Below are 12,500 nucleotides of genomic sequence, written 5' to 3' on the forward strand. Positions count from 1 at the left end.
CTACCTACCTAAACTTCATTCATTTTGTCGAACGAATTCTTCGGGTATCCTTGCGCTAACCCTTCCACTAATCCTTGTACTTTCTAGCGGGATGAAAGATTACTAATTTAATAACATGATGCTTACTTTCACCATAGGATATTAAAAATTATCACTTAAATGACAGCGACTAGTGTTTATTATTACACGGTCACAAATTGTTACAAATTACAATACATACCTGTTAGTATGATAAAATTATCGTTGAGGAATATTATGTTTTAGAATTTCTGGAAGGCATTTGAACGTTCCTACTCCTCAACGCGGAAGCTCGATATTTTTTCAAGGGTTGGTAACTATATAATTATCAAAAACGGCGGCGATCGGCGTTGGGGTGCAACCCGTGCTATCATCCGGCTATCATAACACAGTGCCACCTCAGAGCGGGGGTGGTGGTTCGACATTTAGTGCCGCGGCGATGGTGGCAGCTGCCACCGCTACGGCCACCGCCACTGCCAGCGTGGTGGCCATGCAGGACCGCCAAGATATCCCCGCACAATTTAATCAGGTAAACATTCATACGATGCAAGCAAAATGATAAGTTTAAAAAATAAATGATCGTCGATCATATTATAACAATTTCCTATGCTCATTGTTATAGATGCAAAGCCAACATGGGATACCCCATCAAACGTACAACACAGGGTACGCCCAAAGAGGACCAATGGCAGGAATGGGGCCAGTTGGGATGAGCAACTTTAACGGCATGGGCACTATGAGCCCAATGCATTCTATGAATTCCATGAATTCAATGAACAGTATGAGTGGGATGAACACGATGAATCCTATGACAATGGGAGGCATGAACGGCATGAACGGCATGAACGGCATGAACGGCATTAATGGTATGAGCGGTATGAACGGTATGAACGGTATGAACCCCATGAGCTCCATGAGTAACATGGGTAACATGGGAATGAACAACATGATGGGACCTAACAACATACAGATGAATAAGATGCAGGTAATTCTTCGCCACTTCTTGTCCGCTTAATGCTAAGTAAAAACGATGATAATGATAACGATGATTATAAATACCTATAATTCATCTGCTACTCAGGCGCAGCCTCTTCAAGGATATCCAAGAAGATTAGCACCATATCCTAATCCAGCCATACATATGGCGCAAAAGAGACAGCAGGGACCTTATGCTAATCCTAATCCTGCGGCGATGCAGCCAGGTTTTAACAATATGCCAACGACACAATATCCAAATAATTATCCAGCTACGGCAAGACCAAACTTCCAACCTCAGTATCAACCGATGCAAGGCATGAATCCCGCCGCGGCTGGTTTTGGACCGAATTCTATGATACGTGGTAAGTTCAAATACTAAATTATTTATCTCTATATCAGAGAAAATTTCTTACGAATATTTATAATGATAAAATGAAATTTGTGCTTACCATTAAATAACATATTTTAAAGGGACGAACATGAGGCAAACAACGCCATCGTATAATACGGCGTCGCAAGCAGCAGCAGGCCAATATTATAATGGCAATGGTGTACCAGTTAGTATGGGACCCACCACAGTAGGGAACCAATTCGTCGGTCATCAACAAAATGCAGCTTACGGTGGTGGACAATCTTCGTACGGAGCTGCTGCTGCTGCTGCTGCTGCGGCTACAAGTCAATACCAACAGGATGTGGCGTCGATGAGAACGACAGGGGCAGCAAATCTGAATTATCAACATAGTCCTATACCTGGTAATCCAACTCCTCCATTAACGCCAGCGACTAGTATACCACCTTACATCAGTCCAAATCCGGACATTAAACCAAATTTCAACGAAATCAAATCGCCTGTCAATATACAAAGTAAATACATACAGTATATATGAGATGATAAAATATAAATATTTTAATTATAATGCATACGATACCTAATAATGAATCTTCTTGTTCGCAGAAGACGATGAATTAAGATTAACATTCCCCGTGAGAGACGGTATTATTCTTCCACCCTTCCGCTTAGAACATAATTTGGCTGTAAGCAACCATGTTTTTCAACTGAAATCTACGGTTCATCAAACGTTAATGTGGCGATCCGACTTGGAGCTACAGCTTAAATGTTTCCATCACGAAGATAGACAGATGAACACAAATTGGCCTGCAAGTGTTCAAGTTTCTGTCAATGCAACGCCCCTCGTTATTGATCGTGGCGAAAACAAGACATCCCACAAGCCTCTTTATCTAAAGGACGTGTGCCAACCGGGAAGAAATACTATACAGATTACAGTATCCGCATGCTGTTGTGTAAGTATTTAAAAAAAAAAAAAAACACATAGATATGTGTAGCATTGGCATTTAAATATTTTTAGTCTGTACATATTAATATAAATGTTTATTCTCATTTACAGTCACATCTATTTGTTCTTCAATTAGTCCATCGACCAAGTGTACGTAGCGTTCTGCAAGGTTTATTACGTAAGAGATTACTTACTGCAGAACATTGCATAACGAAAATCAAAAGAAATTTTAATAATACAATTTCGAGTAACGGCATCCAATCCGAGAAAGATGTCGTGGAACAAACAGCACTTAAGGTAAGAATATACTTCGTTAAATATTTTTATATTAACTTATGAACCTGTAAAAATATTATATCATCATTATATCATCCTTTTACAGGTATCTTTAAAATGTCCTATAACTTTCAAACGTATTACACTGCCAGCGAGGGGACACGATTGCAAACATATACAATGTTTCGACTTAGAGTCTTATCTGCAATTAAATTGCGAACGGGGTTCATGGAGGTGTCCTGTGTGCACGTAAGTATCCAAAATCAAATCGTTATTAATTACCAATATATAAAAAAGAAAATATGTTATTATTAATAATGTCATTATTTTAATTTTACAGAAAACCAGCTCAATTAGAGGGTTTAGAGGTCGATCAATATATGTGGGGAATTCTGAATACTCTGAATACCGCAGAAGTAGAAGAAGTAACGATAGACTCTGCGGCGAATTGGAAACCTGCTAAGAATTTAGCCAATATTAAGTCAGAAGAGGAAAATGATTGTAAAAGAATGACGAAAGCTATGTCACCTGGAAGTATGAATATGCCCACAATGAATAATTGGGACATGAATCAAGCTATGAGCCCCTATATACCACCGGACATGAGTAGCATAGTAAGCGGCTCGATGATGAACAATACGTCGTCCACTTACGGGAATAATAATATCAATCACCGAAATTCATCTGGTGGATCGTTCGATATCAATCCTGGAACGAATAACTCAACCAATAACGATTATAGCAGCGGAACGGGACCTCTTACTCATTTGAACGAATCAGTGAATTCCTTGGATCCCCTTAATGCTATGGAAAAATCATTAAATGATCAGGTATATTCCCTAGATATAATAAACTGAATTTAATATAAATAAATAAATCCTACCCCATACGATTTATTCGTATTTTATTTTGTGATGATAGATGCCGCACACACCACACACACCTCATACCCCTCACACACCCCACACACCTGGTGGTGGTAATAGTGGTCCACCAAGTGTTCCTCCTGCATCTCAGGAATCTACAGGAAACCATAATACGTCTGGTAATACAAGTACAAATATAAATACCGATACCGCGGACATACCATCAGACTTAAATTTCGATCCAGCTGCGGTTATAGATGGCGAGGGTACTGGCCAAGAAGCATTGAATGTAAGTATTAAATAATATATAAATATATTATATATTGTATATACTAGGCAATCAATGAGTTATTGATATAAAATGATATAAAATGAATGCAAAATATCATGGCCTAATTTTTTTTTTCAATCTCTTTTTTTTTTTAGCTCTTGCCAGACAATGTCGTAGATCCAATGGAACTTCTCTCATATTTAGATCCGCCTGATCTAAATACTCCACCTAGTAGTGGAGCAAGCAGTGGAAATCCCTCATCGAGCGACGACATATTGGCACTTTTTGAATAAGATCTCAAGAAACTATACTTCTTCATAATGAAATAATCAAATTATGATCCCAAAATCAGAGGTGTGCGATCACCAAGTTAGCATCTTACTGAAAAATAAATAAAAATTCCGATTTATACGACGAAATTCGTATATGAGGGATATAAGAAATGTGTTGGGTTCACAGTGGGTGCTCTCACCTAATCAATGGTACAAACAATCTTAGCTCTAATTGTAATAATTCCTATTGAAAAGAGTTAGGGCATATGACTAGGGTAATGATGACTTTTAACATTAGTACAGCAAACACGATAATTAGTGCTTGTCTGTAAAGATTTTATTGCATGGATGGGTACAGCATACTTGAACTGATATGGTAGTTCTAGTGAGCAAATGTTCCATGGTATTTATCGATAAAATTATACGAATCGATTGAAATTAAATGGTACAATATAATAATTCCAGGAATGCAATAAGGACTTTATAGACAAATAATAGAACGAGATTTTATTACAAGATGTAAATGTTTATCAGTAATTATTGATAATTTTGTGAAATATTCAAGTTCTTTTTGTTTCTTTTTTTTTTTTATTTTTATTTTTATTTTTATTTTTGTATTTTTTTTGTCTTTGTTTTCTTTTGTCTTTTCTATTTTTTTTTTTTTTTTGGACTACTGATCTTGCTTTAAATGTAAATTTAAATGTTTGCTCATTGGAACACATCGTGCCACTTCAAATGTTTTTTAACATTTTGAAGTTTCCCTGCATTATCGTCTTTACATAAAAGATCGGTCTACTCGCGTTCAAGGCTATGATGGACCTACATCACAACAGAATTATAATGTAAATGTACAGTACCTCTTGTAAATAAGTTTTAATCCAATTAGATAATACGTTCATCTGTTGTGAACTACCCTGCTTATTAATGGATATAGCGCATATAGTGTTCCTCTCCATTAGATAAATAGTAGCAACAGATGGGAATGAATAATTGAAGGGGATATTGGGCTTCACACTGGAGACATAGACAATTATTCTTCACGATGTATCTCCTGAGAAAAAAATTTAAATCACATTAATGATTATGTGAGTCAAGACATATTATAAAAATGATTTTTCTTTTGTTTACTCTGAATGATATTACTTAATAGATTAAAATTTTTTATTCAATATCTAAAAGTTAACAGTTAAAAAAGTAAAAAGACTATGTCTTCTATAGAAATACAAGAGAGAACTAGATTCTAACATAAATTTAAATTTCGTTATTATTATTTTTATTATTATTATTATTTTTTTATTATTAGCTTATTAGTATGTATTTTGTTATAAAATATTTTTTTTATTTGACTTGATGAACATGAATCAGATAATCATTAAAGAAATTAGTATGAATCATAAAAGTTAATAAATCTATTATAAACTTGTACGTATAAAACTTGACTCAATATTAGGACCTTAAACTTCATTGAAAAAAAAAAAAAAGAAAAAAAGAAAAAAAAAAAAAGAAAAAAAAATGAACAACTTTAAATGACAAAAATGTGAAAAGAGTGATATACTTAAAATAAAATATCTTTGAATCCTAGTATTAATCTAAGCGTATTGCAAGTATTAATAAAATATATCTCTGAAGATACATCAAAATTTAGAAACAATTTGCATATATAGAGTTTATTTTCACATTTCTGTAATGAATGTCTGCATTCAAAAGAGTTTGAATTTATTTTGAAGTTTTCTTGATATTGTGATAATACATATTGCATACTGAATAATTAATTATTAATACATAATAAATAATACAAAATGTCAAATATGTAAAAAGGTCAATTAGAAAAATAATGTAAATAACTAGAAAAATACATCCTGAAACAATGATGTGTAATCAAATTTTTTTTAAGCGGTACTGAATCAAATAACACTGATGAAATAAATATATATCATATATAACACATCTATGTAAAAAGGGGCTGAAATATTATTATTGATATATAAAAAGCAATGATCAATATGCGAAAATAAGCTCTATATAATCGTTCGCACAAATATTGAGCTAATTAATTTGTTTTGTTTTCCTTCAAAGTGACATCAGTTGTATCTGCCTGAATAAGATACTGCCAGAGTGATACCGCCCACAATTTCCCCGCTTATGTAGTGGTTATTACATTTGTATCTTTTGTGATTGAAAAAAAGAGAAAATATACTTAAAGTGATTCATGTAGATTATACAAATTTTATATAAAAGTGTATTTATGATATATATTATCACACAAGGAAGAATTAGATGCGGTAAAGTTTCTATTCGTATAACTACTACAACATTATTGAAATTAGATTTTAATATTACTTAATTAAGTGCGACTATTGTATAATATTTGTATATATGGTAAATAGAATAATAATATAAGTAAAATGGCAGATACTTACTGGCCAATTATAATAGTAAAAGAATGATTATCTTAATTATTTCTCAGAACCAAAACAAGGAAAAATCGTATGAGAATACCCTATATTAGAGAATATAACATGTACATGACTGCAGAATAATTATTCGTATAGTCAGTTATTGTACTGTTATTTCTAATAGGATTATTACCTACTTATTAAAGACCTAATTACCTAAAGAAGTTTATTCAAACTATAAGCTTTACTTAGGATTGCCAAGAAGTAGCATACGCAACGTCAATGCGATTGTACATAGGCAACATCTACCTATACCTACCTAGAGTAATATCCTAAAATACACACTACATGGTCTTGTTTCTTAAGAGACGCAGAGATTTATATACAACTGCACTATATGCAGAAATTTATATATATACATAGAAAATGAAAAAAAAAAAAAAGAAAAAAGAAAAGAAAAAACGACTATTGTTTTGAATTCATTATTAATTTTAATACAACTTTTGAAAATCAAACAAATTGGCTTTCATGAAATCTGTTTTATAATTACAAACAAAGGACACTGATTAATGAGCTTGTTCATATAAGTCACATTTGTTTGTAATTTCTATTGTGGTGATAATTGGTAATATGATTTGTTATATATTTAAAAAAGAATGAAATTCTTTACGAAGAAAAAATTTATTTTATAGAAGAAAAAAAGAAAATACCTTATTGAAAATAAAATGGTTGCATTTGTGCTACGAATCTAATTTACGTCACGTTTCAAATTGGCTTATACATACATATATGATATATATATATAGTCTCTTCGGTTCACGTATATAGAGAAATATTTTTGAAAACCTAAAATTTAGGTTATTAAAAATACGAAGAAACCTTTTTCTTTATACGAAAGCTATATATTTTCTTTGTACGATTAAAATATAAAATAGTGAATCTTGAATCCTTTACGCTTTCCCTGCTCTCTATAATACAATCACGATTAAAGTCAAATTAACTCCCGTTTATAAAAAAAAAAATAAATAAAAAAAAAATAATTACCTGACAAATCAAATTATACGATTCTATTAAAAGAAGAAACAAAATAGAGGTTAAAATCTGCGCAATTAATAATTTTACAATTCCTCGACCATATATTTTGCTTTTTAAATTAAATAACTTTTATATAGAAAGTTTCTTCATATTTTCAATAACACCAATTTTACGTCTAAATCTTAACAGTTACGTGTATACGTTTGAACTGAATATACTATATACATGTATGTGTGTGTCTATATATATATATGTATATATATATATGTGTATATATATATGTGTGTATATATATGTGTGTATATATATATATGTGTATATATATATATATATATATATATATATATATTGTATATATATATATAAATTAATTCGCGAGTACTTATTACTTCCAGGTCACACGATAAATCTCTACGACTCTAATATTATATACTCTTTATAAAATGTTAGAGGGCCTATATAATTTGATCTTATTGTGCATCACATGAAATTGTTCGATTAAAAAATGGTAAAAAAAAAAAAAAAAAAGAAAAAAAGACATCAACTAATCGTTGCCTTTTCGGAGGCACTTGAAATACTTAAAACCAATTCGACATTGTATTTTCATGCGCTGTAACACAGTGGTACCGATGTATAGAAGAAAAAAAAAAAAAAAAGAAGAAAAAGAAAAAAGAATTAGACATTAAATACATACAGAATATTCCTTATAGCACCAAATAGAAAATGTTTGGAAAGGCCAAACGCATAGGAACAGATCAATTAATAGGAATAGTAGATATCTCTTTACATTTCTTAAGCCATCTCCAAACAGAATCATATCAATATTATTTAGATCACGATAAAACCATTAATAAATACACACAAATTACGTGCATTTATTGAAAAATTTACCAAATAAATAAGAGGAATGCCTTGGGCAATCGGTACGAAATACTGTGGAATAATCAGTCTTACTCCCGAATACATACATCACATGCATACATACACATACATACGTACATACATACATACACATACATACGTACATAGTTCCATACATACATACGTAATAGTTACATACGTACATACATACATACGTACATAGTTACATACGTACATACATACATACATGCACATTAAAAAAATACTATAATATCATTGGTTACATTGCCGTAAAAAAAAAAAAATTTTAATATGTACACGAAGACCAGTTTATAACATGTATGAGAGATACACATTGTTTCTTAATAACAGTTAGGAACATTCAATAAAAAAGCCATAAAATATCGAACGTCTATGTCTTTTTTCTAAATTTTCGATCCATTTTAAGTTCTTTTTTTTGTAGAAAGAGAAAAAGAATTAAAGAGAGAAAAAAAAAAAACAAACAAAAAGGAAAAAGGAAACCATCTTTCAAATCTTATCGATTCGTTGTACTACGATAAAATATTCGTAACGACTTTTCAACGAGATTCTTTTAATATAATGTTTTCATAAATTTATACCTTATTATTTTTCAAGTTGCAACTCTAATTCGATTAAGAATACATTACTTATTGCAATATGTTTAACAAAAATATTACAATTTTACTTCACATTCGATTAAGATGATCTTCAAAAATAACCTTCCCTGTGTATACCGACTGTACAATCTGCTAAATATCCTCCATTGGTTCGCCTTTTATAGATTTACTCAAAGGTGCAGTTAGATATAGGATTGATCCGTTACCATGGAAACGCATTGACCAATCATATTTTACTAGAAAGAGATAGAACATCTACGTCTTCTACGTCTATATCTCCTTATCATCTTGAGTTCTATAATTCAACAATGGGATCCAGCTGTCTAATGAAATGTGCTTTTTGTGACATTTTTACATAATTCTTTAATTCGGAGAAAGTAATTTTTTTTTTTTTTTTCATTTAATTGCAATCGTTGCACATAAGATTTTTTTATTAAGACATAGTTCCGAGAAAGATATGATAGGAAATCTTGCTGCCAAGCTACGATTACTTTTGCCAGATAAAACTGTCACAGGTATATTATATTTGTTAAAATAAAAGAGATACATTTAATAAACTTAATAGTGCAATGATATATTCAGCATTATTGTTATTGTAATAAAATAATTCTTAACGAAGTAAAATACATAAAGGCAATCTATACTATTAGCTCAGTTTATTTATTTATTGATGTAGAATGTTTTGTTGTTATTCTTAATTTAATAGCATTCCATAAATACCAACAAAGTCCAATATTTTGATCGGATTATCGCATTAAAAAGGAACTTTTCAATTGGAAACAGGAAAAGGAACGTTGTTGGATTATATGATTGAAAAGGAAGTATTAATAAGTGCATTATAAGTGTTCTATCAAGTTTCATAAAAAGCAAGTAAATAATAGGAATTACATGATTAACAGAAAGTAAGGATTGGTTCTGTTTTTTTTTCTTTTTTTTTATTTTTTCTTTTGTTTTTTTTTTTTGTTTTTTTTTTTAATTCTTTATATTTCCTTGTAACTTACTACTTCTTTTTCTATTTACTGCTCTTATTTCAATATTGACATTTATAGGATTAAACTAATATTTATTTTTATATATTTTTATAATTAATATTCTTTGAAGTAAAGTATCAATACATATAGTAACAGGTTAATATATCCTTTAAATGTCAATGTTCTATTGTGATTAATTATATCATAATAAATTATAAAAGCATTAAAATTGTACAATAACTTGTGCTTCTACTTGTATCATAAATATATTTTGAAATATTCAATAATTCTTACTCACTTTCATATATATATAAAAATATGTGAAAATCTTATAACTTTACAAGTATGAAGTTGCAGTCTGTATTTGCTTACTTACTACTTCTTATATCATAATTTATGACGAAAACTATATAACAGCCTTGTATATATTATAACTAATATATTAATATATTAATATTTCTTAGCTCATGCATGATCTATATTTCTATATTTGTAGCTGAACAATGGAAACTTTTGGGTCAAGAAAAAGATGGATCTCTTCTTATATGTTGGTTGGAAGAAAAGTTATTAGAAGACGGCACAGTTTTGCAATATACTGTTATAGGCCATTACGACCGGATTAAAAATAAATTAGAGGTGAATATTATATAAAAAATATATATAATTTGTAAAAAACACCTCGCATTATATTTTGTAGATCCTACATCGTTTTCAAATGATATTGAATATTGTTCAAGCTACAATAAATCAAAGCCGTACGTTGCTTGGCTATGTGACAAAGCAAAATTCTTCTATTGAAAAAGTTGTCGAATCTATTGAAGAAAATAGCTCTAAAGTAGAAGAGTCAATTGTGAATGTAGAAACTTATCAAGCATATCTAATGAAACTTGACATAGATAAACTTTATAATTTAGAAATTGAAAGATCTAAGCAAGTGCGTATTCAGTTCTTATATAGGGAAAAACTCCAAACTACATCTGATAAATTTTTATTATTACTTCATCAAGAATGTAAGTATATAATAGAATTATTCTTAAATTAATCAGGATTTATTTAACTTTCTTTATATATTAATGTTATGATTTTATTTATGTAGGTGTTATGATATATACTATCATATTTGATGCATCAGTGGATGCTTTGTGGGAAATAAAAGAATTAAAACACGAAGAATTAGTAAAAGAATTTGTTTGGGCACAATGGGATATGATAAATCAAGTCTTATATCATATTCATCACAGACGAATTCCTACGAGTTTAGTGAGCGAAGATAACGATGAAAATAATATCAAATTGTCTCGTTCGAATCCGACGCTTAGTGGACTTCAATTTCATGATGATCTTCCACATGAAACAGTGGTTAATATTTTATTGTACAGTAAACATTTCTATATAACTAATTATTTGTCAATAATTACAATGTTTTGTTTTTCAGTTAAATATTCCTTTAAACTTACCTCAATTATCAACTACTTCTAATTGTGGAACTTATGAAGATGATGTTATACCTTTGAGAGTTCATGATTGTTCTTTAGACCTTATTGTGGTATCAGATTCTAAAGGAATGGTCTGTGTTTGTCATCATTACCTATATAGACCAATGAAAACACAACATGTACTTAATTCTTTAACTGAATCAAATACTGTACACTTTGCATATTCAGTTACGCTTCTTCATCATAGTTGTGTCATTCATTGTGTTATACCAGGCATACCATGGTCACGTGCTAAGCTTATAAGACCAACCTTTGCAATATATAAAAATCATTATATGATTGTATTCGTGCAAGGTTTACTTATACATCTTCTTGAAATAGGACTGAATCATGATCCCTGTTGCCACATTTTATGTGGTTCTTCAACACCTGTTGTATCACATGGTTCTTATTTAGTTCCATTACTTGATTTACAAAATACGGAAGAAGGAAATCATAAAAAGCAAGAAACATCTGGTCTTCATCATAATATTACAGAGAATAAGATTGGCTACTTAGATGGAAGCAGTATATTTTCAAATTCTGACTCAAAAATTTTAACTATTGATTTACCCACACTAGATCTTGTAGAATTATCCATTTCTACTGATTTCCTTATCGATATTTTTCGAAAAGAAACTTCTGTCGAAGTACGCTTGGGAATTTTGCATTACTTCATTTGTCATAAAAATGATATGGAAATTATTGCGGATTTAGTATCTATTGTAGCAGAGAAACCTCGACTTTTGGAGATCGTACGATATATGCAAGAAATTCTTATTGGCGGATCATACGCTTTGGTACAAAAGAATTTACTTGCAGATGCTATGCCCTTATTAACATTATTACCTGTTACTACGATGGAAGAGTACACGAGTTTTGAAATAAAAGTTAATGATTTAAATATAACATTGAGTCATGAAAAACTATGGAATACATCTGTTATGTTACTTTCACCACAGCAAAGATTAGTTCCTTATCATAGCGATTTGTGGACTAGACTTTGGGAACAATTAAATAAAAATATTCAAGATAAGCCAAGATTTCAGCCAAGTAAAATTGCGGAAAAATTGTTGGTCTCATTGGCATGTTATCAACCAGAGGCATTATCCAGATGTAGTACTCCTATGTCTCCAAGTGGAGGGTAA

At 30.6% G+C, this 12,500-nt stretch overlaps 2 protein-coding genes and 2 long non-coding RNA genes across 10 annotated transcripts in view; 2 read left to right on the plus strand and 2 right to left on the minus strand.

Annotated features, from left to right (window-relative positions):
• LOC124954831 overlaps nucleotides 1-1,357 on the minus strand; it is a 5,258-nt gene extending 3,901 nt beyond the window's left edge. For both annotated transcript variants that reach the window (XR_007102685.1, XR_007102684.1), the window contains exons 1-2: nucleotides 221-1,357; nucleotides 1-83 (exon numbers count right to left, since the gene is read on the minus strand). The exon at nucleotides 1-83 is cut by the window's left edge. This is a non-coding gene — a long non-coding RNA (uncharacterized LOC124954831). The remainder of the gene's footprint in view (nucleotides 84-220) is intronic.
• The window catches only part of LOC124954825 (zinc finger MIZ domain-containing protein 1), a 28,708-nt gene extending 20,773 nt beyond the window's left edge, over nucleotides 1-7,935 (plus strand). For all 4 annotated transcript variants that reach the window (XM_047508353.1, XM_047508354.1, XM_047508350.1 and 1 more), the window contains 10 exons: nucleotides 265-547; nucleotides 641-1,003; nucleotides 1,100-1,358; nucleotides 1,468-1,860; nucleotides 1,952-2,298; nucleotides 2,403-2,588; nucleotides 2,674-2,816; nucleotides 2,908-3,397; nucleotides 3,489-3,722; nucleotides 3,860-7,935. In XM_047508353.1, coding sequence (XP_047364309.1) covers nucleotides 458-547; nucleotides 641-1,003; nucleotides 1,100-1,358; nucleotides 1,468-1,860; nucleotides 1,952-2,298; nucleotides 2,403-2,588; nucleotides 2,674-2,816; nucleotides 2,908-3,397; nucleotides 3,489-3,722; nucleotides 3,860-3,997 — 2,643 coding nt within the window. In that variant the 5' untranslated portion in view covers nucleotides 265-457 and the 3' untranslated portion in view covers nucleotides 3,998-7,935. The remainder of the gene's footprint in view (nucleotides 1-264; nucleotides 548-640; nucleotides 1,004-1,099; nucleotides 1,359-1,467; nucleotides 1,861-1,951; nucleotides 2,299-2,402; nucleotides 2,589-2,673; nucleotides 2,817-2,907; nucleotides 3,398-3,488; nucleotides 3,723-3,859) is intronic.
• LOC124954830 lies at nucleotides 1,428-11,599 on the minus strand. Its single transcript, XR_007102683.1, has 4 exons — nucleotides 8,889-11,599; nucleotides 4,834-5,027; nucleotides 1,926-4,085; nucleotides 1,428-1,845 (listed from the first exon to the last, which is right to left on the minus strand). It is a non-coding gene; the product is annotated as an uncharacterized LOC124954830 (long non-coding RNA).
• Nucleotides 8,266-12,500, plus strand: part of LOC124954824 (protein pigeon) — a 5,757-nt gene continuing 1,522 nt past the window's right edge. The window contains exons 1-6 of one of the 3 annotated variants that reach the window (XM_047508348.1): nucleotides 8,266-9,421; nucleotides 9,613-9,808; nucleotides 10,374-10,513; nucleotides 10,575-10,887; nucleotides 10,974-11,236; nucleotides 11,313-12,496. In XM_047508348.1, the coding sequence (XP_047364304.1) occupies nucleotides 10,593-10,887; nucleotides 10,974-11,236; nucleotides 11,313-12,496 (1,742 nt within the window). In that variant the 5' untranslated portion in view covers nucleotides 8,266-9,421; nucleotides 9,613-9,808; nucleotides 10,374-10,513; nucleotides 10,575-10,592. Of the gene's footprint in view, nucleotides 9,809-10,373; nucleotides 10,514-10,574; nucleotides 10,888-10,973; nucleotides 11,237-11,312; nucleotides 12,497-12,500 lie in introns of all 3 variants that reach the window. The other 2 variants (XM_047508349.1, XM_047508347.1) reach the window with 2 other exon arrangements.

The sequence above is a fragment of the Vespa velutina genome, chromosome 16 (assembly GCF_912470025.1).
Source record: "Vespa velutina chromosome 16, iVesVel2.1, whole genome shotgun sequence".
Classification (NCBI taxonomy): domain Eukaryota; kingdom Metazoa; phylum Arthropoda; class Insecta; order Hymenoptera; family Vespidae; genus Vespa; species Vespa velutina.